This window comes from Falco cherrug, chromosome 8, assembly GCF_023634085.1.
Source record: "Falco cherrug isolate bFalChe1 chromosome 8, bFalChe1.pri, whole genome shotgun sequence".
Classification (NCBI taxonomy): domain Eukaryota; kingdom Metazoa; phylum Chordata; class Aves; order Falconiformes; family Falconidae; genus Falco; species Falco cherrug.
In genome coordinates, this window is record NC_073704.1 from 23,268,171 (window position 1) to 23,292,937 (window position 24,767).

Genomic DNA, 24,767 nt, shown 5'->3' on the forward strand with positions numbered 1-24,767 from the left:
CAAATACAGTTTTTCCCTGCCCCGTTACTGCATGGACATACATTTACCTACATACTTGTACAAAGGGAAGAAAGAAATACTAGCAATATGGATAGCAGTGTGCTTTGTTATCCCAGTCGCCTGTATATTTTCTGTTAAATCTAGTTATCTGTGGAGCAAAAGAAGTAGGTACTGGTCATATGAAAATGTGTATATAGTTACCCTTGGTGTGAGGTACGCTTTCCAGCATGCTGAAATGCTCCACTACCACTACATTCTTTCCCAAATACTTTTCCCCCCCCTTCCATTCCAGCTGCAAAATTACCGTGGCTGAATTACCTTTCTTTTGCTTTTTGAAATTGTAAGAAGGACCAGGCACCATGTCTGCTACTGCTTGCAGAGGCTGGATCTGGGGAAGCACTGGCCTCTATGTGTCTGCTTGGGGCGATGTGGGATTTGGTGCCAAATTTATCAGTACACATTTGAGGCTAAAAAGCTTCATATCCACCCTTGCTTATTGCAGGATGAGGAGAGTGTACAATATTAAAAGTTGAACTCCTGCATATGTTGTGGAAGTTACGACAGAGTTCACTGGTGTTTCTGCACGAGCATGATTAATTACTTCAGTGATGCTAACATGAGTTTTAATTTAAGTGTAACTGATAAAACAGTGGTTATCACTGGCAGTTGGTGTGACACATGAGCACCCAGATGTATATTCCAATACTTTGTCAGATAAGTCTTAATAACATTATTTTAATCTTTTTCCATCTGTTTAAAGTACTATTTTCACATTACAGCCTTTGTTAGGATTTGAAAGCTCTTAATATTCATATGTTGAATAATTCCTGAGAAAATCTGTTCAACACTTGAACCTTAACTGGAACATTTAGTACTTTCTCGAAATCTCTCTTTGCAAATTGTTTATTTCTTTGGATGCAAAGGGCAGTAGAAAGGCTTATAGAAATCTTCTAGTAGCATTTGTGCTCTTATGCTGAGAACATTATTTCCCCCCTACACACATACTCTTTCTGTGCAGGAGGGAACTCTGGTGACATCTGTTTAGCTGAGCGAGTATGCGCAGAGCTCTGTGCCAGCTAAGTCAGCTGAGGGAGCCTGTGTGAAGCAGATGAGGGTGCAGACCTTTGGACAGAGAAACCATGTCTCTGTGCAGAACAGAGAGGCTGCAGCCTCATGAGCAGCTACCGAAGAGGAAAAAAATAGAATTGCCCAACAGCAAGGAGGAAAACGATTTAACAATAAAAAAAAGCCTAATTTGGGGAAATAATGTTATATTTGACATCTCCTCCTGCATAAATTCAGGTGCTGATTTTTTAAATTATGATTATTTTTAGAATTATTTGGGAACCGTAAGAAGCTATAAAAGCATAAAGCGATTTTTGTTCTGTGACGCTTTAATCTAGAAACTGATTTCTTTAAAAACTATTCAAGCATGCAAGTTTTTTTTAATTAGAAGTAGAGTGCTATGTCCCTATCCTTTGCTGCTTTTCAAAGAACATTTCACCTGGTGCTTTGTTTTGTCTCCTTAAAACCCTGAGTCCTGCTTCGCTGCAGAAGGTTTGAATTGGTTGCTTTGGCATTAAAGTAATTGGTAGTAGAATTTTGTGAACATTTTGGATGGTGTTGCACTGTACAGTACAGTGAAGTATCTAAGGCATCTGTCATACCTGACAGTGAGGTGGGACAAACCAGATGACAGTACGCCTAGGGAAGCTCAGAGGATGGTTTTCACCATCCCAGTTCATTCATTCTGGTATTGTACTGAGGTCTAACAGGAGCTGCCAAACACTGCTTCACAGACATGTGGTGCCAGTATCTTTCCTTTTGTGAGTAATTCTCTTTATACTTTTTATTGTGTACAACCAAGTACTCTAGCTCTTGGTCTTTAAAAGCTGTCTTACTGTAGGATGGGTATTTGTTCAATGTTAGCTTTCTAATGATAAGCATCTTAGTCTGTGGATATTGACACAGTCAACAAATCTGTTATCAGTGATGTTTTTGAAAGGATGGTCAGTGAAACAAAAACTTGTAGGTGTATTTGTGCCATCTCTGTTCCTCAGTATTCTTTCTGAAGTGGGCTGGTTAATTGAAGCAGAGAGAAATTCTCTGAAGATGACCCCACATCCAGTTGCTGTGTGGATCCTTTTACCCAGAAATGAATGCCACTGCAGGATTTTATTATATGGCCGAGTAGACAGGTGATAGGGATCAGAATTACTACAGAAAGTCAGCTGTGTCTGGTGCCAAAATCCAGTCCTTTATTGCTGGCATCCTGAACATTATTATTTTAATAGGTGTGGAAAAGCAAGGTTCCTTCAGCATATAAAGCAAACTGCAGTTAGTAATGGCAGGCAAATTAACAACCACTGTCTTTTTGAGAAACAGAACGTATTTTTAAAACAATTTAAAATGAAATTGGATGTCTGTATCATAAAACTATGAAGTCTTCAGCAGGCAGCCTTTGTCCAGTTTTTAATGGTTTTGATTATCTCTGAATTAGGAATTTTTTTTGTCTTTTGCTACAATAATGAGGACATTGTTGAACTTCAACATCAATAGGTACTATAATTATTATTTTTATAACTTATTACAATTTAACTTCAGTAAGTATTAAGATTCTAAGACAGTTGTACTTTCCAAGATAAGTTTTGAAGGCTGGCATTCAAAAAATGTGTATAAAAGTTTAAGTATTTAAAGTAGGGAACAAAAATCACAGTAATTATCTATAGAGCCTAATTAGGACTGCTGTTGAAGGAATGAAGAAGGAAACATTGTGTCATGTCATTGCAGTGGGGTGTTGTTGAAGCTTCTTTCCGCAACAATTTTTAGCTACTTTTAGAAAAGAATTGTTTGGAGTTTGTAGAATAACCTTTGGGCATAAAGAATTCAAATTCTCTTTTGTACTATGTGTAACAACTGATTTTTTTTTTTTTTTTTTCTTGAAAACTCTACTCCTTGGAGGAATTAAGACGAGAAACATAATACGTTGGGTAATAGGTATATATTCACTCTTTCCCAAGTGTATTTTATAAATACCTTTGGAGCGTAATTACTAGAACTATTTTGCTGTTTTTCTTTGATTTCTAATAATCTTCATCCTCCCCTATCTCCCTTCCTAGGCCCCTCTGGGATTAGTACGGAAAGGTTCTCTGCCGCTCAGTGACACAGCTTCCATCAACTCCTCTCTGCGGAGGATGAAGCGCAAAGCACCCTCACCACCCTCTAGAGTACCAGAAGATCAAAGTGAAAGCTGTAATGAGACTGGTAATCTTTTAATGCTGTTTAATTGGGAGGCAGCAGAAAGTATGGCAGTTTGGCTAAACTTGAAAGAAATACCAGCTCATGAGATAAGAACTTCAAGTAAAAATACGTGTGCCAAACATCTTCAGGTTGTAAGGCACAGTAAGACTACTTTATGAGATTGGCTCAGGTAGTGTGTGTGTCAGCGGGAAGCAGGAGCAACCACAAAACCAGTGGTGAAATGCAAAGAGTAAATTTATTTTTGTTACCTGGCCAGCCGGGGGATCCCTGGAGCAGTGCCCCGGCAGAGGCGCGGAGGCACAGGTGCAGGCGCTGCAGAGCGCTGGCCATGCCACCTGTAATTCACCCAGGTGTGGTTTACCACTCTGCTTTGATCTTTCCCACGGCAGGAATCTCAAGCATGATCAACAGGGTGCCTCTCAGGTCTATCACAGGCCTGTGTTAGCTCAGCGCAGATGTTCTACTTCCCAAAGATACAAGTCTAAGCAACCATTAGTACGGTATGCGTGTTTTTCTACACCCCAGCTACAAGTCGCTTGAGTGTGTTTACAAATCCTACTCGCCAATCTTCTGTTACTTTCCGACAAGTGTGAGAAAGTAGGCGGGTTTGAGGGCACGCAGCTCAGAAAAAAGCAGAAATTATCAAATTAGTTATAATTAGGTTAACTATAACAAGACTGTGTTTGTGTTAATCAGGTGGACAGCTTGAGGTGGGGAGAGAAGGTTGGGATCAGAGAGGATTTAATAGGAAATGGACTGAGAAGAAGAATTTTAAAGGATGTTTTGTATCGTTCTTTTGTAATTCCGTTTGATCAAAAATTCAATTATCTGGTTCAAAAATACCTAGGAGTTGAGATTAAATAATCTGAGAAGCGTGACAATATGCACCAGATGCTTAAGAGAAGGTGCATTTTTGGAAGAACTCTATAAGATCACAAGTCTAACGTTTTATCTAGAACTTTTGTTGGTACAGAAATTGAGAAGCAATAAAAAAGCCTGTTACTTGACTTTGCAGTGACAGAGTCAACAGAATCAGCCCCTGCTAAAGTGGAAGAAAGAGCCACCAAAATGCAGTCTGAAACAGGTTGGTTTCTTTTCCAAATGCATTGACAAAATCTACTTCATAGCAAGCTATGATAATTCATAGTAATAAATTACTATACTATGGATGTGTGTCATAAGCATAGAACTAATTTTAATGTTTCAGATCAGCTAACTTTTCCTTTGAAGTACAAATACGGCTTTCTAAACCACAGATGTTTTACCTTTGCTGTCTACATTTTGGATTGGTCTCTGTGCTTTACATTTCATAAAAGAAACATCCCTGTTTTCTCCCCTCCCCCACAAGTTGTAGACAAGAACAAGCCAGAACTACTGTGATGTGATTTTTTTTTTTAATATACCTCTTAACAAGCCTTTCAAAAGCCTAAAGCCCAGTCTTGTTTTCAGAACCCTGCCTCGTGCTGACCTTGAGCTGCATAACCTAGGGATAAGGGATAGGAGCGAATCTGTGTCTGTCTTTTGGTTTGCATCTGAACAGCCTTTGAAAACACAAGTTATAAATATAACCTGCGTGCATAAATGGTAGTTCATACCTTAAATTATTTGTTGGGTGCTACGGAAAAAATGTGCTATATAAAAGTATAGCTGTTTAAAATGAAAGACTTTAGCTGCTGAACATAATACTTTTTTAATTTATGCAGTTTGTGCTGTAAAGTACAGTCATTTTTTAGCATCAGACTATAGGGTTCGGATACAAGATATGGCATTATGAGCATTCTAAAATTTGTAAAAACTTTTTAAATAATCACTGGCGATACAGTCTGGAAAAATCACTCTTCAATGATGAAAAAGAGAAGGAAAGAAAAATCACTCTTCACTAAGAATGAAATACATAATCGCTATAGATGTGGCATGCCACTGGCATTATGTGAGGCGAAACACTCAGTTCCTTGCTAGTTGACAGGAGCTCTTAAGTAGTTTTCCAGCTGTTTTATTTGGCATGCCAATCAAATTGTTTGGAGTGGTAAAACACAAATGTGCCACAACAAGAGTTAAAAAAGTCACCTGCTGTCCTATGTCTCTGGCAAAGGGGAAATAATTTGTAAAGTTGGGCTTGGTTTATATTTAGGGTAGTTTATATAAATGGTCCAAAAATAACTTTGATAGAAATAACATATAACTTAATAAATGGGAAGTATTGACTTATACTGGGCAGTCCAAGGCTGAAGACATAATGATGCTGTAACCTTTCCTTTTCCTAGCTGTTGTAGCAGATGAAAGAGGATAGTCGTGACTTTTGTTAGTATTTAACTTTCTGTGTTGAAGTCTGTGTTTATGTGATGGTGTCTAAGTTGATGAGCAAAAGTGATCATGCTACAATTTAAAATCAAGATTCTTTTTATTTTCTTGAGCTTGTTTCTATCTTAAGATTGTACATCCATGCTAGAACTGCGTTTACTATCACTGTAATGTCCAACTGCTGCATAGATAAACAGCCCTGAACTTCATAAAAATGGCTTCTTTGCTTTTCCATAGGTTTAGCAAACTCTGCTTGAGGCGTTTGAATTTTGTAATTAAATATTTTAATTTAAGCTGTAATAGAAAGAAATAGAAAAATGTCATCTTCTTCACTGGGGTTAGAACAGTCTGTACTGAGCCCTGGGATTTACCTCTGCAGTTAATGCCAGTCTTCATTCCGTAGTTCTGCTGCTGATGTCTTCATGCAGTGTCCTTTGCTGAAGACCTAGTACAATACATTTGGTTTTTTTTTTAAATGCAGAGACAAGTCACATAGCACAGCTTCACTGCCTTTTTTTTTCTTTTTTTTTTTTTTTTTCTCATGGGATACTGCTGCTCTCTGGTGGCATCTCTGAAACTGTCCTGAGGCCTAGAATAAAGGGTCCTTTTAGCAAAGCCCATTGTGCTGTGAGAACCAATATTCACCTGCAGCAAAATCAGTTGCAGTACACTTGTCCTATTTGTAGTCTGAAAATTACACACATTTGGGTATTGTTTTAAAAGGATAAACCAATTCAAAATCTCTTTAGTTGCTAAGTTGGACATAATTTTAACTTCACAAACTCAGTAGTGCTTTCCTCCATTTGGGTTGTTACTGCTTTGATTGTGAGGCATCGAGAAGTGTTGTGATTTTTTGCTCAGCTGTGACTGGCATTCCCAAAGGAGTTCTGTTATGTGTTGTTGCTACTTTATCAAATAATCAAGAAAAGTTGCCTTCTGCCCTATAATGAACCATTGCAAACATTCAGTTTGGTGTCTTAAGTAGTGCATAGCTAAAAGACATATATACGTTAAGTGGAATTATGCTATATAATTTGAAAGAGGCAATATTTCTGCTGTGAAATGACAGTTTTCCCATGGTGTTAAAACAACCTGTACCTTGACAAAAGTGGTTTGAAGGCATGCATCTACTAGATTAAACATTGACAGAGAATTAATTTGAACATTTGGGATTATAAACAACAATTTATTTTCTCAATTATGATTTTTTCCCCCTTCCCAAAGTTTAATTAAAGCTCAGTCGTTTTTCTAGGAAAGAGGGTGAAATGTTGTTTAAAAAAAATTGCAGATTTTTAAATAATTTCCAGTCAAACAAATCCCTTGATATAGTCTTGGTTACAGTATCTCTTAAGAACCTTTTTAAGGACTGTTGTGTCAAGAGCAAAACGACTGGCAGATTTGCATGATGTAGTCAGGCTTTCTGACTGGTGCTTACAAGCACAACAGCTCGCAGAGCAGCGTCAACCTGTTCTCTGTTGGGCAAAGAGTGTTCTTGCCGTGGCAAAGGAGCCTTGTAGTTGGTATGTCAAGGTACGTCTTCACAATGTCATCCTCTAGGCTTTTAACAATACTTTTTAGGGCTAGTTAAAACTCTGTGACTAATGTTCATAGAGAATAATTTATGCATAAACAAACCACAATTTATATTTTATGTAGACTTACATATAGCATATATAAGCAATAAGGCAACTGTATGTAGCCAGTATTGACATCAGTACTTCCTAGCAATATGTTGCATATAAAAACTAAACTGAGGGTTTGGAAACAAGTCATAAAACCTGAATTGTTCCTCTGGGGAGTTAACTGCATGATGTAAGTGAAAGATGGCTGTTAAGTGTTGCTTATGTATCAAATGCATGCAGACTTTATTCTGCTGCAGCAGTGGTGGCCCAGGTCTGGAATGAGATCCAGTAACAGATGAAAAACTAGATGAAATTAACTCCAAGCAAGGCCGGTATCATGCTGACAAATGAAGTAGAGCATTTTGGAAAAAACTGTGAGGGTGTGTTTTGTTTGGTATTATGTGTTTGTGGGTCAGGTTAGTCTACTCCGAAGCTTGGAAGTGTTTCTTGCACAGCAAAGGACAGACTTACACGTAGCAAGACTGTCTCCTACCAACATGTTAAGTTTCCATCCCATCGGTTTAAGTACAACCTGGCCTTTGTTAAACTCCTCTTCAGAGGAGGAGCGACAGAGATGACAGCAGGGTCTGGGCACAAAGCCATAGCAACCCCAGAATGCTTCCATTTGTCTTGTCAGAAGCCCTGGCTGTACTTTGTTGTATAATTCAGGTTTCTACAGAGTATTTAGACCGAAGGTCTTTAGTCTCTCTTTGTTCCTGTGGCTGGTGATGGCTCAGGCCTATGGCATAGTAGTTCTCATTGGATCAGGAGACAGTGTTCTTGAGAGCTGGTTATGGGCTGTGGAATAGTCTCAGCGGGTTTGATGTTTGCCCACATTCTGTTATGCTTTGTTTGTGCCTTATGACATATGTATTTATCTTTGCACACATAAAATCATATTGCTATCACTAAAATAATCTCCCAAAGTACAAGGCTGCTGGCATGACTTTTCTGTAGATAGAGAAGAAAGGATTTGGTGGGGGGGAAGAGAGGGCCCTTACTAACAGTAAATTCTTAGGGAGTCCCAAGTCCCTTTAATACTGGTGTGGTGTATTTGTATAAACCTGTGCTTAAATCACATGGAAGGAGCTCACCTGCACCACTTTGCAGTCTTGCTCCTCTTTCCCTGGGGGTCTAAATCACCTCTGCATTCAGTGATATGACACATTGATCACATTGCTTAATGTGTAACCACAAAGCATTACTACAAGAGTGCAATACGAAAAAATGGAATTAAATAGTAAAATGTTTGGCTTTTGTAGTTGCCCTGTAACTGTGAATGAGTAATTGGTATTACTGAAATCTTAACTAATGATTCTGTTGGGAAAAGCAGTTTCTGTTCTGTACTGAGACTTTTTTCTACATCTGCAGTCCTCTGTTGTGTTTCTATAACAGTGTCCGTCTCTAGAAGTACTGGAAGCATTGTAGGATACCAGTCTGTAGAAAAAAAAGGCAATCTAAGATTTTTCATACTCTGGAATCTGCTACTTTCTGGTATTGCTTGGTTGAAGTCAGTGTTTTGTTTTCAGTGTCAGCCTTGGTTTGCACTTGGAAATTTACTGTTACAACTTAGAAAAGTCTGAAAGCTGGAAGCCCAAGTGCAAGGCGTGTACCAAACAGGGACTGGTGTGTGCAAAGCTGGCAGGAATTTCCCTGGTCAGGTCAGGCAGAGTGCGTTGCTTGTATGGCCTGGTTGTTTCCAGTAGCCTTCCATGGCACCATATTGCACTATATAGATGGAATTACTGTCTTTGTATTATAGAATGCAAGTTGCAAAGCCAAGAAGTTAATTGTATGGTCTGTATCCTACTATTTGAAAAACGTCAATCATCAACTCTTTGTAGGAAGAGTTCTGGCAGGGGAAGTAAAGCTAGAGATTGTTAATCCCTCTGGAAATCAAAATAGGTGGATTTATTAGTTTAACTTCAAGTACACTTTTATGTGTGCCCTAATGCAGTTACTAAACCTTTTAGTTTAACTGTGCTCTAGCTGCAAACTTCAGTATTTATGTGGATTAACACTTTTCTATACACTTTGGTTTTGTTTATTTCTACTGTAACACAGGGCACTGCACAAGACACTTCTGTTTTACGACATTAGGATCATTACATGAAATTTTTGACAGTGATGATCAAACTTGTTCAAACCATGGGCAAAACTGAGATTTGCTTCACTCTTTAGTCCTCTAGCATGCCTACTCTGATATAAAAGAACCATTTATTTTAAACCTTATTGAAAACTTAATGTGGAAGTATTAAGAAATCTGGGTAAAATAAACTGTCTGCCTCCATGAAATTTGGGATTATGACATTTGTTAAATGTATTTTGATCTATCCTATTCCAGTACTGTTAAACAGGAAGAATGTTATACAGCAGTTACAGATGCAGAAACAGATGGACAGGAGCATGGCAATGAGCATGTTCTCATGTAAAAAGAAAGAATTGGAAAGCACCAGAAAATACTGTGACGTATAAATTCTGAATGACTCTGTCTTTTTATGACCTGAAGTATGAAAATGTCTCAGTTTTCCTTCTTCAAACTACTCTAGGCTGATTTCACCAGTCCCTTTGCATCTGCACCCTGCATTGAGAGCTGTGGGTTGGTTCGTTGTTTGGGTTTTTTTGGTTTGTTTGTTTTTTTCTTTCTGTGAATGTAGGTGTAAGGAGCTTGGAATACAACCTGGAAGAAATTGATGAAAGGGAAGAGACGAATGTGCAACAGAGAGAGTACAGTGAAAGTACAAATACCTCTCTTGGGATAGGAGAGGTTACTGCAGCCTTCAGCTCTGCCGAGGTACCACTGGAAACTGAAAAAAATGATGCTGCTTCATCAGCTCCAGCTCCTGGCAGTGTTTCTGTAGACAACTCGCAAAGCTTCCAGGAAGAAAAACAAGAAAATATGAGCACAGATGGCAAGTAAGTACGTTCTGTGACAAAGAAAGGAGCACTGGGGAGGGAATGAGGGAGGCAAATAAAACGTAGAGTGCTGTTTCATTGTGGAGTGCAGAACAGAGAATTGTGAGAGAGGAATGAGCTTAATATGCTTAGCTTTCATTGTAGCACTCATCTGTGCACAGTAATTCATGAAGCTTTTCAACAAAAATGACAAAATGTTCTGCAGGCTATTCTGTGTAAGCCTCCTTTTCCTTACTACTCAAACAGCTGGGCCCCAGAAGAGCTGAACCTGGCTCTAAAATACCCAGCATATTTACTAGAGCAGCATGCTGTGAAAAAATTTGGATTGATTAGTTAAATGAAAACTTACAAATTCATTCTTATGGTTGGGGAAAAGCAGGTAGCTTGGCCATTTCTGTTCTTCTGGGCACAGTTATCTATTGCTTGGATATTTGTTTTGGTTTTAATTTTTTTTTTTGTCTTTTCCTTGTATTGACCTGGCTCCTGATCTGCTCTTAGGAAAACAAGTTAATTCTGCCTTTAAAAAAAATAAACATGTTAATTTCCTTATTCAGTCTTTCTTCCCTTCTGGTGATACTATACCTTTGCCCTTCAGCATGTTTGTTAAACTACCTGACTCAGCAGGTTTCCAAAGTGAGTTAGTGCCTGCTTGAAATAAATGTTGATTGTCCAGAGAAGTCCCATTGTGTTAATGTAATTCACTATTTCTCTGTTCCCTGGGGCAACTAAACTGGCTACTATTCCCAAATCAAACTAAAAGAATTATTGTACTGAAGCCGAAATGTGTGACAGCCTTAGTAACCAAGAACTTTCATGGTAGTACGTAGAGCTTTGACTTGTATTTCAAGGGTCTTTTTTGTCAGTCCAAGGCCAAATGGGGCTTTGCAAAAATCTTTGGTACTCCGTCCTGACAAGTATTGTGCCAGTTGCTTTGGTGTCTCTGCTCTAATGGGGATCTGCAAGGAGAAGGATCAGCCAAGTGTTATTTTTTTTTTAAGTTGTGTTGAACTTGCAAATTATCAGACCGGTGTTATTGGGCCAGTTTGGCCAGTTGTCCAGGGGATGTTTCCCACCCCCCTCCACTAACTTGTAATAGCCTGTCATGGTCTGTGATCCTGGTGAGTATCACCGAATATGTGCTGCTCTCTAACCTCAGAGTTTGGCAATCATTTATTTTCTGAAATATCACAGGGATTCCAGAATGATGGCTAGGGGGTTTCTTTGACATTATGTTTCTGGAAACCTCTTGATAATTCAGACCATTTATATAAGATCTAGTTACTTTGCAGAAATGCTTTTTAATCAGACCAGGGATATGTGTAATATTCCAGTCAAACCCACTGATTTCTATAATGATACTCTGGTGTTCTGTGGTGGTGTGTGTTTGTTTGTTTGTTCGGTTGTTTTAACAGTTCAGTCTGTGAATACATGTAGTTCAGTCCTTCAGCTGTGTTCAAGGGAATGGAGACAGGCAAGAGTACAGAGTACAGGACTGAGCTTTAACTTTCTTCCAACAATAATTTTAAGAGTATATGCTCCTATTTAGTGGTTTATTGGACACTTACAGTGCATTTTGGATTGTACAAGCAACATGAGGTTGGATGGCTATTGAGGAGTTTAACATTTTAAATGATTCAAAGCAGGTATTTCAGCTCAAGGCACTACTTCCTGACAACCAATACACTTGATGTGACGAATTGGAATCTTCATAATCGCAGCATTTGTAACTACAGAAAATAAAACTATCTTAAACAGAGATACAAGTTTGAAGTTCTAATAATGTTTTTGAAGAGAAATTTTAATTATTTTAAGCCTTTAAGCCTTTTTCATTTACCTTGTTAAGCCAAGGACAATATTTTCCACCAAAAAGATGAGGGTTTTATTCAGCACTTGTGCAGTTCTCTTGTCCCCCGTGATCTGAAGACAGAAATCGTATGCACTTGCAAAATGTTTGGTATGCAAGTAACATGTTTGATGTGTGCTTCTTTGTTGTTCTAAAGCTATTTCTTGAAAGAGACAAAGTTTTTCATCACTATTTTGAAAATATAGTACTGCACAGTTCATACGCAGTCAGCATCTTGTGCAGCTTCCTCTGTATTGTGGCAGGGACAAACGCAAGGGCATGTTTCTGAATGCTGGGTGTGTCAAAAACACTTCACACTAAGAACAGTTATGTGAATGATAAACCATTGCGGCTTCATTGAAACTTGAGTCGTGCAGTTTGAACAAGCCCCTTTCCAGTAACGAGTTTGGAGGGGGAGAAGAGAAAGGAAAACTGATCGTCTGCTTACACAGAAGAGAGCGAAGCTGCATGTCATTTTGGTAAAATACCATAGCAGCATTTCCTCTTGTTAAAAAAAAATAATAATATATCTCTTCTGTTGAGTACTCCAATGTTTGGCTGAGTGATTCTGTTTTGTCCATCTGTGTTTGGAGAATATTGCCAGTTCTCTTGTATAGTTCCTAGTGTTTACTGAAAGGAATGATACCAGCATATTTAATGTACTGTTGTGCTTTGCAGAGGACTACAGACTGAGATAAGCAGTGAGCAAGCTGCATTTGAAAAAGACAGGAAGCTTAGAATTTTGGATCAAAATAAAACTGATGGTGAGTAGTTCCCACTCATTTTTAATACTTCAAAGCAAGGTTGAAGGGAACTTTTCTATTCCTTTGAAAAAAATGACAATACAATCAACTCTTGAATTGCTAGTATGAGATTATTTGCTTTGTACTTTCTATAGCTCTGGCGTATCCTCTTTGAGATGAGGTGACAAGAATTGACTGCAGTTTTGGATTTTGGGGGTTTCATTTTTAATATTTTTTTATTATAGTGGTAGTGAAAGCTGCATTGTGCTGTTGTAGGGCAGTATGGTTGGAGCGGTGTGGAGGAGAGGGAAGGCTGGACAGAGTCCTGGCACGGGGTGTGACATGGGCATTGCACCCCAGCAGGGAAGGAGGGGTCATCAGTTGTTCTTTGCTTACTAAATTAGCATAAGTTTTCTGCATGAAAATATTTTTAAACACGAATAAAACAAAGTGACATGCTGATTTGTAAAGAAGTGACGCCATCCTGTGCATCTGATGGATCATAAATTTTTCTGCGGATTTAGTGACCTGACTGATTTATTTTAGCCTTTTGTGACACTGATTTTCAGATTTATATATTAGGCCTTCCATAGTCTTTTATATTCAGCACACCTCTCTTTATAAATCATAACAACATACTGCATGAGTCCTGTTTATATGTGATATAAGTTTTAACTGCCATTTTATAACCTACTTGAAATGAAGACTTCTTTCTTTTTTTTTTTTTAATACCACACCAAATGATTGTTTTATATTTAAAACAGTTTGACGCAAATATTGCTGTGTTTTGGAGAGGACTATGTGTTTAGTCTGAGGGTAGAAAATTGAATTATCTGACCTGCTAAACAGTTGGAAAAATAAAGTTGGAAGATTGCTGTTGTCCCTATGTTTTCCAGTTGTTCCCATGTACAAATACATAAGGTGTAGTTGACACATAATATTTATAATGTTAAAACTAAGGAACAGAAACCACAAAAGTATGGAAATAACTAAGAATTGCATCTAATTTAATATTGAATAGTCCTTGAGCTCTTGAAGTCACTGATGCCCATATAATCAATTGAAATTCATTAGCACTTTTAAAATGTTTCTAGAATAGGTTTTCTTATTAAGTTGATGCATGACACCAGTAGCCTGTTAATTAAGGAAGAATACCTGAGTTAGAATACTATTATTTGGCAATACTAGTCAAAGATACGTATATCTTAAATACCCTTTAAAAGCAAGTGTTAAGGAAAATCTTAATATTAGCGAGGAGGCAGTCCTTGTAGTTAAATACATCGGATGTGGGGCTTTGTGATGTAAGGGGGAAGACTGAATCTTTCTGGCATTTGTATTAATTTTGGAATCTCTCTTTAACTTAAAGATCACAGTGATACAAAACTCCTTACAACGACGGAAGAAAGAAAAGAACTTCAGACAGCCAAAATTAAAGCAATCGATTTTAGAGAAAATAACAAGCTTGAAGTTGACAGACTATCAAACTGCCAGGCATGTAAAAATGACATCTCTGCAAGTCATAGGAATTATCCTCAGCTGAATCCAGAAAAACAAGATCAGAAAACAGATCAAACCACCCTGAACGCTGTAAAAACTCAGGATGTTGCAATCCAGACAGGTACATCGGATAGCAGTTTAGGAAGGACTACACAGAAACAAATTGTTGTTCCTCAGGACTGTGAATCATCCACATTCAGAGGACTGGTCCCTCAGCACAACACAGATACAAACAACCCCCTTCTTCAAGTGACACATGGAATACAAGAGGATGAAGATGATTCAATGGAGCAAAATCTTGAGAGACAAGAAGTTACCCATGAAAAAGTAATTTCCATAAAAGATCAGAGTCACATTTGTATACATGAAAGTAATTTTGCTTCACCAGAAACAACTGTAAAAATTGCAGATGGCTCTCCTGTAAAAGGTCACCCTCTTTACAGACAGGACACCAAACCTAAACCCAAGCCTGCAAATGAAATTACAAGGGATTACATACCAAAAATTGGAATGACTACTTATAAAATAGTGCCTCCAAAATCCTTAGAAATAATGAAGAGCTGGGAATCAGAAATTCTATCAGATCATAAGGAACAAGAGGTATCTACTTTGGAAAACCCTCTGAAGCATGAAGACCCCAAAGAATTCCTAGTTCAAGCTGAAATTCCTCAGCTTCCAAAAAGTGTGGGTCATTTACAGGCTGGTTCCCAAAATGAACCTGCAGCAGCAAATGATCTGCTAGACAGAGTCAACAGGGTTTCTGAACATGTGATATCTGGAGCTGAGATTACTACTGAGAGCAATCGGGTGGAAACAGAGTCTTCCAAACAGCGTGTCCCATTGATACTAAGCTTGGATAATACAAATGCTTCCTCTGAGACTCAGGACAAGGCAAATGCATTAAGTCCTACAATGAAGCCTAGTTCTTTTTATCTGCAAATGCAACGAAGAGCTTCAAGTCATTATGTGACATCTGCAATTGCCAGAAGTAGTGTTTGTGCTCCTAATTCCATTCAAAATGAAGTTAAGAATACAGAGATGGGAAAAAAAATCTCACCACCTGATCCAATTTCTTTGTCTTTACGTAAAACAAATACTTCCTTTCCTCCAGAACATGAAGAAAAAGTTGATAGAAAAGAAACAGAACCCTCCACTTCTCCTGTTAAAAGCAATAAACCTTCAAGTTTTCCCTCCTGTCCACCAGCACCACTGAACCTTAGAACTCTAAGAACTTTTGCAGTTCCAAAGCCGTACTCCAGTTCGCGACCATCCCCTTTTGCTCTTGCTGTCTCATCCGCAGTCAAAAGGTCACAATCATTCAATAAGACACGTACAATCGCTAGCCCCGCACCGAGAGAGGAATGTCCTGTTGAACTCTCCCCTGCTGCTTTGGCAGCTGAATGCTCTTCAGCTACCTCTGTGCCTCAAGTGAAAACCCCTTCCTTACAGACCATAACAGGCGGGTCACAAAATAGTCTAATGGAAAAGGTAAACTTTATTTCCAATAGTGGTTGGTTGTTGATCCACTGTCAGTCCTGTGAGGAGCAGCTGAGGGAACTGGGGTGGTTTAGCCTGGAGAGGAGAAGGCTCAGGGGGGACCTTATCACTCTGCAACTGCCTGAAAGGAGGTTGTAGGCAGGTGGAGGAAGGTCTCTTCTCCCAGATAACAAGCAATAGGAAAAGAGAAAACAGCCTCAAGTCGTACCAGGGGAGGTTTAGATTGGATATTAGGAAAAAATTTTTCACCAAAAGGGTTGCCAAGCATTGGAACAGGCTGCCCAGGGCAGTGGTGGCGTCACCATCCCTGGAGGTATTTAACAGACATGTAGTTGTGAGACTTGGGGACATGGTTTAGTGGTGGGCTTGGCACTGCTAGGCTTACAGTTGAACTCCATGTTTTCCAGCTTAAATGATTTTATGATCTAGTGCAACCAGTCTAGAGACTACTGTCTGAACTGCTTCCTGGTCAGAAAGTGCTGTATTCACAGTGTGAGCACCTTGTGGTGTCTAGCAGTAGCACAGCATCATAATGAAATACAAGAATACATGGAATGCAAAAGTGAAAACCTCATTCAGGTTATTGGAAATAATTATTTCTTGTCATAATTAGCATCCCCCACTTCAAAGAACACTAAACCAAATAGAATCATTTATAGGCTGTGTACCTATTTTTATGTCTAGAGTGCTTATGGTTTGTTCTTTATGGTTCTGTGTTGGTTTCTTAAGTTTAATTCTGAGTAGTGTGATCAGTTTGGCTTCAAGTGATCATGGCACACACACACTTGAACGGGGGTATAAAATTTTCCTGGCATAATTTTCTGAAGGAGAAACTATGTGCTATAGTGGAGATGTGGCTGATCTCTGAAATCTTGAACGAAGCAAACACCAGAAAGGTGGCACTGACATGCAGCCTTGTGCCAGGTTGACTTCATTTTCCATGTATGACTAATCCAGATTAAAGGGTTTTGTTTTGCTTTTCCTGCCACTTCCTTTATAGAAAGGCAGCAGTGTGAACAGTGAGCAGAAGAGTCAGGCACAGTCAGGTGTTTCCACTGACCACCCACTCCCTGTCACTAAGAGACAAACCACGACGCCATTCCAGCGCGCTGACCCAGAACAGATCCACCAGAGCTTGCTAGCTGCAATCCGCTCTGGAGAAGCTGCTGCCAAATTGAAAAGGGTGAGTTTTCTTGGTTGCATCCCTAACAATGAACTCATGGTACTTCCTTCAAAATTGCCATATTAATGCCTGACACTAAAAGCAGTTAGCTTCAGCACAGAGTGCTGCCAGGAGGTCTCTTTAACAATGGGAAAGGAGGTAGGGAAGAGCGTTCAGTTTTGCAGACTGAACTTGCACACGCATAGTTTCATACGTCCATGTTTCCAAACAGTACAAATCCAATGGGAAATATTCCTGAAATTAATTAGAAATCTGTTATCAATTCAGTATCTCTTCCGTAAAATCGGGAGCATAATTATTTGTTTGTGATTCTATAGTTTGGAGTAGTATGGTTTTAGACACATGCTAAGCAGCTTCACCCTAGACCTGATATAGCTGCAATCTTTTGCCGGCAGATGACATACCTGAGTTTTGAAGGTTGTATTTTTCTATTCATTCAACTCTATCAGATCCTTAATTCTTCAATGTACTTCAAGCCTCCTGCTGCTTTTTGGTGTCATTAGTGAAGTATTTCTTGGTGTTTTGTCAACAGTCCCGATAGTACCATCTTCCCCCACCCCCTCAAGTTGAAACTGTGGCTTAAATTTTCCTTTCTCTCCTAAAATTCACCTATACTTCTCTCATTGGGCAAAACATTGCACACTTTAAAAATCTGCATTGTTTTAAATTTGTAACCAGGGAATTTATTGAGTGTCTCACACAAAGCTGTCTTGACCCAGCATTAATATTTTGCATTATGTATTGAGGAATAGTTTCTCATTGCAGAAGGTTAAAGAAATTCAGTAGGTTTTGTTTTTCCTCCCTTCCCACTTGAAACTTGAAAGAAACAAATGATATGTGGTGGGTGGATGCAAGGAGTGTGTTTGTTGTTTGTTTCATGGAACTCTTTGTTTCCCTAGGGTTGAAATCTCTTAGTATGATGGTTGATGTTAGAACAAGCCATTTCATATGTAAGGTTTTGCTTCAGTGTAGCACTGCAACAGCCTCTCTGAGGCTTGTAGACCTCCCATCATTTCTACACTGAATAGGAAGATTCAGTTTCCCAGAAAGGTTACAGGCATGCTCAAGTAGTTTTTTGACCTCTAGTCCATAAAAGTGGTACATAATACACCATAGTGTTACATGTCACTAACCACAGCCACTTTAAAAACAGGGTAAGATACAGAAAATGCTGTATTGTTCAGTCCACTAGAGGTCAAATCTATCTGTTCTACCAGAAATATTGTTAGGATTTTGTTTGTGTATGTTTTTATTGAGGGTGGGGTTTTTTCCCCTCCAATGCATAATTACATTTTCAATAATACTGAACTTTATTGATTTTGTGTAGTGTGTGAACTTTTGTTTTATGATTCTATGGAAAATATGCATAAGCATGGCTGTTGGCCCGGTAGCTTATAACTGTTTTAAAACATAAAGTTTATAATGTGCTTTTCAAAATCCAAGAAGTCTGTTTTTACTAGAAAGAAAATTAAGCAAAACTTCATGATGTGGTTATTCATTCTTTTTAAATAGAAATGTTTTGGGGTAGATTTGACCCATATACTCTTTGTCACTCTAGGTACAAGAATGGCATTGGAAAGAAGTGAGAGATGGTGATTAAAGTCCTTTTTCCTCTCCCTTTCTTTTCTGCGGGCAGGAGATATTCTTTCTCAGTATAGTACATGTTGAGACAGGGGGTGAGGCAAGGGCTAGACTTCCTAAAGAGAAATTACAATAATGAAAATTCTGTAGCCGTGAAGAAAAGCTTTCTGCAACACAGAAACCCGAAACAGGCTTCAGAAAAACCCTGAAACAGGCACACACAAAATGCAATGAAGAACCCACTGAAATTTTGCCAAACATAAAACTGAACATGCTGTTCTTTTTCACTCTTACCCAAAGCATGTGTGCTGTGGTACAGGTATGTCTGACGACAGAAAGAGCTTTTTTGGCCCATGGCAAATTTAATAAAAACATGGTCTTATTTTGTGTTTAACATGGAGGACTGGCAGTAGGACACAGAAACAAAGCGTTTTGTATCAGTAACTTATTAGCACCCAGAAGTGATTTCCAGTATTGAGAGGACTTTTTAAATGCATTCTCCTCATAGCTTCCGCTATCGTTCTGCACTCATTAAAAGGAGTAATGATGTGATCCATTTGAGTTGCGAAAGAGGTCTGTCAGGTACTTGCTTCTCTTTTTACCTCTTAACACAATCTCCCTTCTTTCAGCTCTGTGAAAGAATCGTTAGAAAAATAAAATGTTGGCACCGCTAGCCAGATTCTTTATTTTTCCCCTATTTTACTTAATATGTTGTGAATATGCAGTGCTGAGATCTGTGGCCTTTTGTGTTGCTGGTCTTTTCTGTTCAATAGGGCCCTCAGTAATTACTAACCTAAAATGGGTCAAGTGAGGTTTCTTTTTAACCATTTTTCTTTTCAGAATGTTTTCATTGTGTTTAGTAAACTGTGTGCTGTGGTATGTGGTTTGCATAGCTGTTGAGCATCCACAACTCCCATGACCTCCAGCTGGAGCTGTTCGTTATGCAGCTCCCTTGAAAATCAGGTCTTTGCTATCTATTCTAAAAGTTACGGTTTGCTTCTGATAAAACAAACATTACCATGGTATAAAGGAGTGTTAGAAGATTTTATAAGAAAGCAGCCCTGTGTAATATTTTATAAAAAGTGTTTGGTTAAGTGATGTTTTTTCAAGTATTTCTTTGCAGCCAGGTCTGGAGAAGGACTAAAGTTATGCGTGTTTTCAATAATTACACACAGAACTTTTAGATACAACAAAGTATGTTTTTAAGTAATTTCTTATATTACCACTTCCATACCATCTGTGCTTTGTTCAGAAATCATATAGGAGATCTTTCATTGCAATGAGAAAAGTGCTAACTGAAGGAACGTTATTTTTCTTTCCTTGAAGTAATACTGTGTTACATACTACAAAGAAAAGAATCTGAAAAGTTAGGTTAATATTTCTTTTATCTTGTTTTCCTCCCCTGCCTCCAGGTTGGTCCTCCATCAAACACCATATCTGTCAATGGAAGAGCCAGGCTTCCGCATTTGTGCTCCACAGAAGCAAAAGCTAATCACTAGATGCTGTACCAAATATTTTGCACTTTACTACTGCTTCATAGGCCAACTTAATACTAACTACACATTTTTGAAAGTGTAAATGCAAGTATATGTTAATATATTTTTGTCAGTTATAGGAATTTAAAGCTGGGTCCTTTGATGCCTTGGAAAGGTTATTAGAATGTGTAAATTATGTAATATTTTGCCTTTTTCTCTTTATAAAGCTGACTATGCTGCTAAAAAGGTTTAAGAGAAGGTGCAGATGAGCTTTCCTTATGTTAGAATGAGAATCAAAATTTCTTGATTTTAGCCTTCGAGACTGAACAATATGTAGCACTATGCTGAAAATTACAGATTTAAAGCAATCTAAGAATTTTAGATCATTAATTTTCAATTGTTCAATTTAACAGATTATATGCATTTAAATCTGTCACATGCTGCCTCCATAATCCTTAGTTAAATTAAATTTGTAATTAATAGAAAAACTTAATTATAGATTGTTTTGTTCCTTCAGCTGAGAATAGTTGGGATAAAGATCTTGATTTTTCTAATATCCTTCAATTTTTTCCTGGTAGCACACACAGAAAAAAAAATCAGGACATAAATTATTGGAAATTTTTGTACTACTTTTCTTAACAGTAGCACTACATGACGTTTCTCATCTACTCTTTGAGCACCTGTATATAGTATTTACCTAGTGCTCAGATAAGCAATACTTTTTGTGAACTAGGTATATTTTAAAGTAGTCATCAGCATATAGTCACTTACTGATAAAATGAAAATTCCAATTTTGATATGTAATGGAATACAAGAACATTTTTTTCACTGGAAGTGTGACTAAAGAATGAACTGCTTTGGACTTATTAATGTAAAATATTTTAATCTTAAAACAGCACAATAACACACTTATAAAGCATTCTTGTGTCTGAGAGTGTCTATTTATAGATTAAGCATTAAATACCAAAATGGCAATATATATTAAAAGAAAATGCTTCATGTTATGTTTTATCTATTTTTCATTTCTTGTCAAAGTTATATATTTTGGGGAGCGGGTGGAAATACGACCACACTCATGAAATAGCTACGCTGTGGATGCATGCAGCAAGTGCTGGGGTATTTGCTATATTTTCTTGCTGGACTTGATTTAAATAAACATAATTGTGTTTAGTTTTTATTCTTTAACAATATATTTATTTTGTACTTTGGAGACATTCTGTAACAGTTTCAGAAACTGATCTGTATGTGTATTTCAAAGGGTTATTAATGGTTTGCTGCCAGGTTTTTGTGCAATAATCGCAAAGAGGTCTCTTTACTTTTCTAGTATAGAGGCAATTATTGATTACAAATAACAGTGTTAACTTAATGCTGAAACCCTTCAAGGAATGTTTTAGTAAATAAAAATTCATGAAGAGCTGATGAACGTTTGTTCACTGCTGTTCTCTCCTGCACCTTAGTCCCCTGTCAGCGCCTGTTAGCGCTTCCTTCTCCTCCTTGTTCTTGCCTGCAGCCAAGGGCTGGGGGAATCCACGTGGTAGTTCAGAAGATCTGCTTCAGGGTGCAGTTGCAAAAGAACGCTTCGTCCTTCACTTGAAAATAGTGAGGCAGAAGAGGTAAGCTTTTTTCTGGTTTCTAACTGGGGCTTACATTCTAGATTCACTGTGTCTTGAGGGACAGACTTGAAAATTGTACCTGGCTCCCAGGATTCTAGTGTCTGTGTTCATCACGGTAGTTGAAGCCCGTGTTTCAGGCATTGCTGTACGACATGCTGGTCTGTAACTGCCACAGAGAGGTTGCACTGGGAAAGGAACCTCCGTGTTTGTGCTTTGGGTGGGGAGGGGGTTACATGTTTTTTCTCAAACCTTGGTATTCTTGCCAGTGTGGCTGAAGTTATTTTAAAAGACTAATTTAATCTTCATCTGTGGTAAAACAAGTCTATATGACACTTTTTCAACCAAATCAGTGGAGTCCAATTATTCTGGCTTGGGGTAAAGTTCAACTAACTGTGTTTTGTTGTTTTCTTTGGTTTTGACTACAAAACTATACTGCTGTATGTTCCTTATTCCCATATGTTGAAAGTACATTGCCCTTTTATGTGAACTTCTGAAGGCAAGTATTGTCTTATGTAACAGAGATTAAAACTAAAACCACTTTGCTTGAATTTTAGTTTCTTGTCTGTGTAACTGAAATTGCTTGATAATTAACTGAAATGTCTAGACGCACTATAGTACTGTGAAATTCTTCAATGAGATTTTCTATTACTAACTGGCAATATTGTTTAGCAAAACTTTCTCTTTCCTCCTTCTTCCAACATACATATGTAAAACATTTTTAAATATTGCTATTATATATCTAGAGACTATTTTTTTCTTACACTCTTTTAGTAAATTCAACCAGAAAAACTTTTTTATGAACTTGACATGTTTATTCATTGTACAAACAAGAAAACATTTCTGTTCAAGTAACAAGTGTTTCTAGCAACTTCAAGCCTAGGTTAGACAGCAGTAAACTTTCGTTGTGGATGCCTTAAGTGCAGGGAAGGCAGACTTTTACAGGGGCAAGAATACTTACACTTTGGGCAACCTGTATCACAGATGTCTTCCAACAGGAGGCAACTGATTATGCTGTATCACTTAAAATCCCCTTGCTGCTTTTGAATGGCAGGTAAAATATTTAGGAAGGAAAGTCAAGATATTGTAGTAAATGAAATGTCAGTGAAGTTGTGCAGACAAAAAGCAGGACCCAATAAAGGTGACTTACTGTCATGAGTTCTTTGAAGAAGCATCAGATATCCATGTAGCACAGTGGGATCTTGACCTAGTTCATACTCCAGGACTTTATAAGCAAAGGAGGGCTAGGAAAAAAAAAAAAGGCAGTAAAAATTCTTATTAGTTATTATAGATTATATATTTTTTATTTATTTTACAGAAGAGTAAAACTAAGGCTACAGATGCTCCCTTCTCCAGGCACAGTTTTGGTGGTAGAGCATTACCAGATAATAATTGGAAATATGATTAGAGTTTTAAGGCTAAGACAAGAGCTGTCATACTTGCAGCTGAAAGATGTTAAACCATTGGGTGTCTCCCTTTTTGGGACATCTATTTAGTAATCAGTGCCCTAGTTTTTCCCAGCTACTTGTAATTTGTGCCTTAGCATATTGTGGCATACCTCATGAAGGTTTCTAAGGAAGACGTGAAAATGACGTGGATATGGCCCAAGAGGCATGGGATCACACATACTAGGTAAAAGATGACAATATAACATGAGAGCAGCTAATGCTTTCAATTTTAAGTTTGTACAGACACCTGTTAGCAGCCAAAGCAAATATTTTCAGTTGGAGCTGCTTAGAATCCTGGTTTAATATACAGTTGCTGAGAAGGTTGAAAGAATTCTGTTAAATAGAAGCAAAGAAAAGATGATGTTGAGCAGTAGGGTGTACATTCTTGAATTCTTGGCCAGAATGCATCTTATCACTACATTGAAGAGTAACTGTGACTTAAGTTGATGGGCTGGTAGCCAAGCAAATAGAGCTATTGGCAGAGCAGAAGATGAGCCTTAATCTAATTGTCTATGTCCGTGTTAACAGAATGTGTGGCTGAAATCAAAATCATGTGTTCAGACCACAGCTGCAATCTTCCCAGGCACAACAGCTGTTTCTGGGCACTGTGAATATCCTGAGGCTCTGAAGCTGTGATATTCTATGAGCGCTTGGCTGCTGACTGGGTAGCTGAATCTGAAACATCACTTGTTACAGACGGATTTCTTATGATGTCTATTTCGATGATTAAGCAAAGCTGTAGCAGCATCAATGGAAATGCTTTACAGCTTTTAATTGAAAAGGATGCTTTCTATGGAATATTTTATACAATGCAGTTGAAAACCACAGCTAAGGTAGATTCGTGCCCCCCCCCCAATTTCTTATTAGGTAGCTTTGTGAGAGGGAAGGTGTCCTTGTTAAAATGATATGAAAATTGCAAGTAACAGGAAACTACACTTTTAAAAAATACTCTTTTGCTTTGTCTTCCTTGAAAGAGCTATGTGATATGGTAACTAACACAATAAACTGTGTGTTGAGCATCTTATCACAATGTATTCTACATAACATTGCATTATTTTGTCAGCTGTTCCTGCTTGTTAACACAAGCACTTAACACCTTAACATTTTTGGTGTGTATGTGTCTTCAAGGAGCTGATTTGGAAAAGACTTAGTTTTCTCTTTCTAGCAGTATTAAACCTCACATTCACATAACAGTACAACAGCTAGTGTTTAAGTGAAAAACTGAAAAAGAAACACTTCTTTCTCCCCTCCCTCCATCACCCTGGAAAGACCACTAAAACTGTTAATGGACTTAGCTATTCCTAAATTATTCAAGACACTTAAGAGAATAAAATTAATGGGAGTGGGGAGGAGAGGGGATGAAGTAGAGGAAAAGGAATTCTTCTTTTCCTGATGTGGAGAATCACCACTTCTGTGAGGACAGGCAGAAGGATATTTGTACTCCTCCCCTGTTTAATCCACAAAGGAGTAATCTTCTGCAGGCAAATTATCAGTTGAGGATCGACTTCACTTGCTTCCCAGTGGAAGATGTTGAATGAGTTTGGTATTCTTCATCGGTGTCTTACAAAAGGAAGTGCTGCTTCTCCCCCCACCTTTCACATCTTGTGTTTTCTGTTTTGGTTTCAGGGTTCTATAAATATGATACCATTTTGGAACATGGGTACAAGCCAGAAACTAAAAGCTTAATTCTGAAAGCCTGGTAACTTGTGATCCCCATTCATGTAATTAGTGCGATGATGAAAATGCCATCCTGCTCAGGACAGGCGTTGTTCTGCGTTTGCTAATATAGC

The 24,767-nt window shown here is 38.1% G+C and overlaps 1 protein-coding gene across 5 annotated transcripts in view; it reads left to right on the top strand.

The window, feature by feature from the left end:
* Window positions 1-21,338, top strand: part of COBLL1 (cordon-bleu WH2 repeat protein like 1) — an 86,423-nt gene extending 65,085 nt beyond the window's left edge. For all 5 annotated transcript variants that reach the window (XM_055718409.1, XM_055718411.1, XM_027810580.2 and 2 more), the window contains 7 exons: window positions 3,120-3,264; window positions 4,277-4,345; window positions 9,842-10,100; window positions 12,622-12,707; window positions 14,053-15,671; window positions 16,681-16,863; window positions 19,857-21,338. In XM_055718409.1, the coding sequence (XP_055574384.1) occupies window positions 3,120-3,264; window positions 4,277-4,345; window positions 9,842-10,100; window positions 12,622-12,707; window positions 14,053-15,671; window positions 16,681-16,863; window positions 19,857-19,943 (2,448 nt within the window). In that variant the 3' untranslated portion in view covers window positions 19,944-21,338. The remainder of the gene's footprint in view (window positions 1-3,119; window positions 3,265-4,276; window positions 4,346-9,841; window positions 10,101-12,621; window positions 12,708-14,052; window positions 15,672-16,680; window positions 16,864-19,856) is intronic.
* The last annotated feature ends 3,429 nt before the right edge of the window (window positions 21,339-24,767 follow it).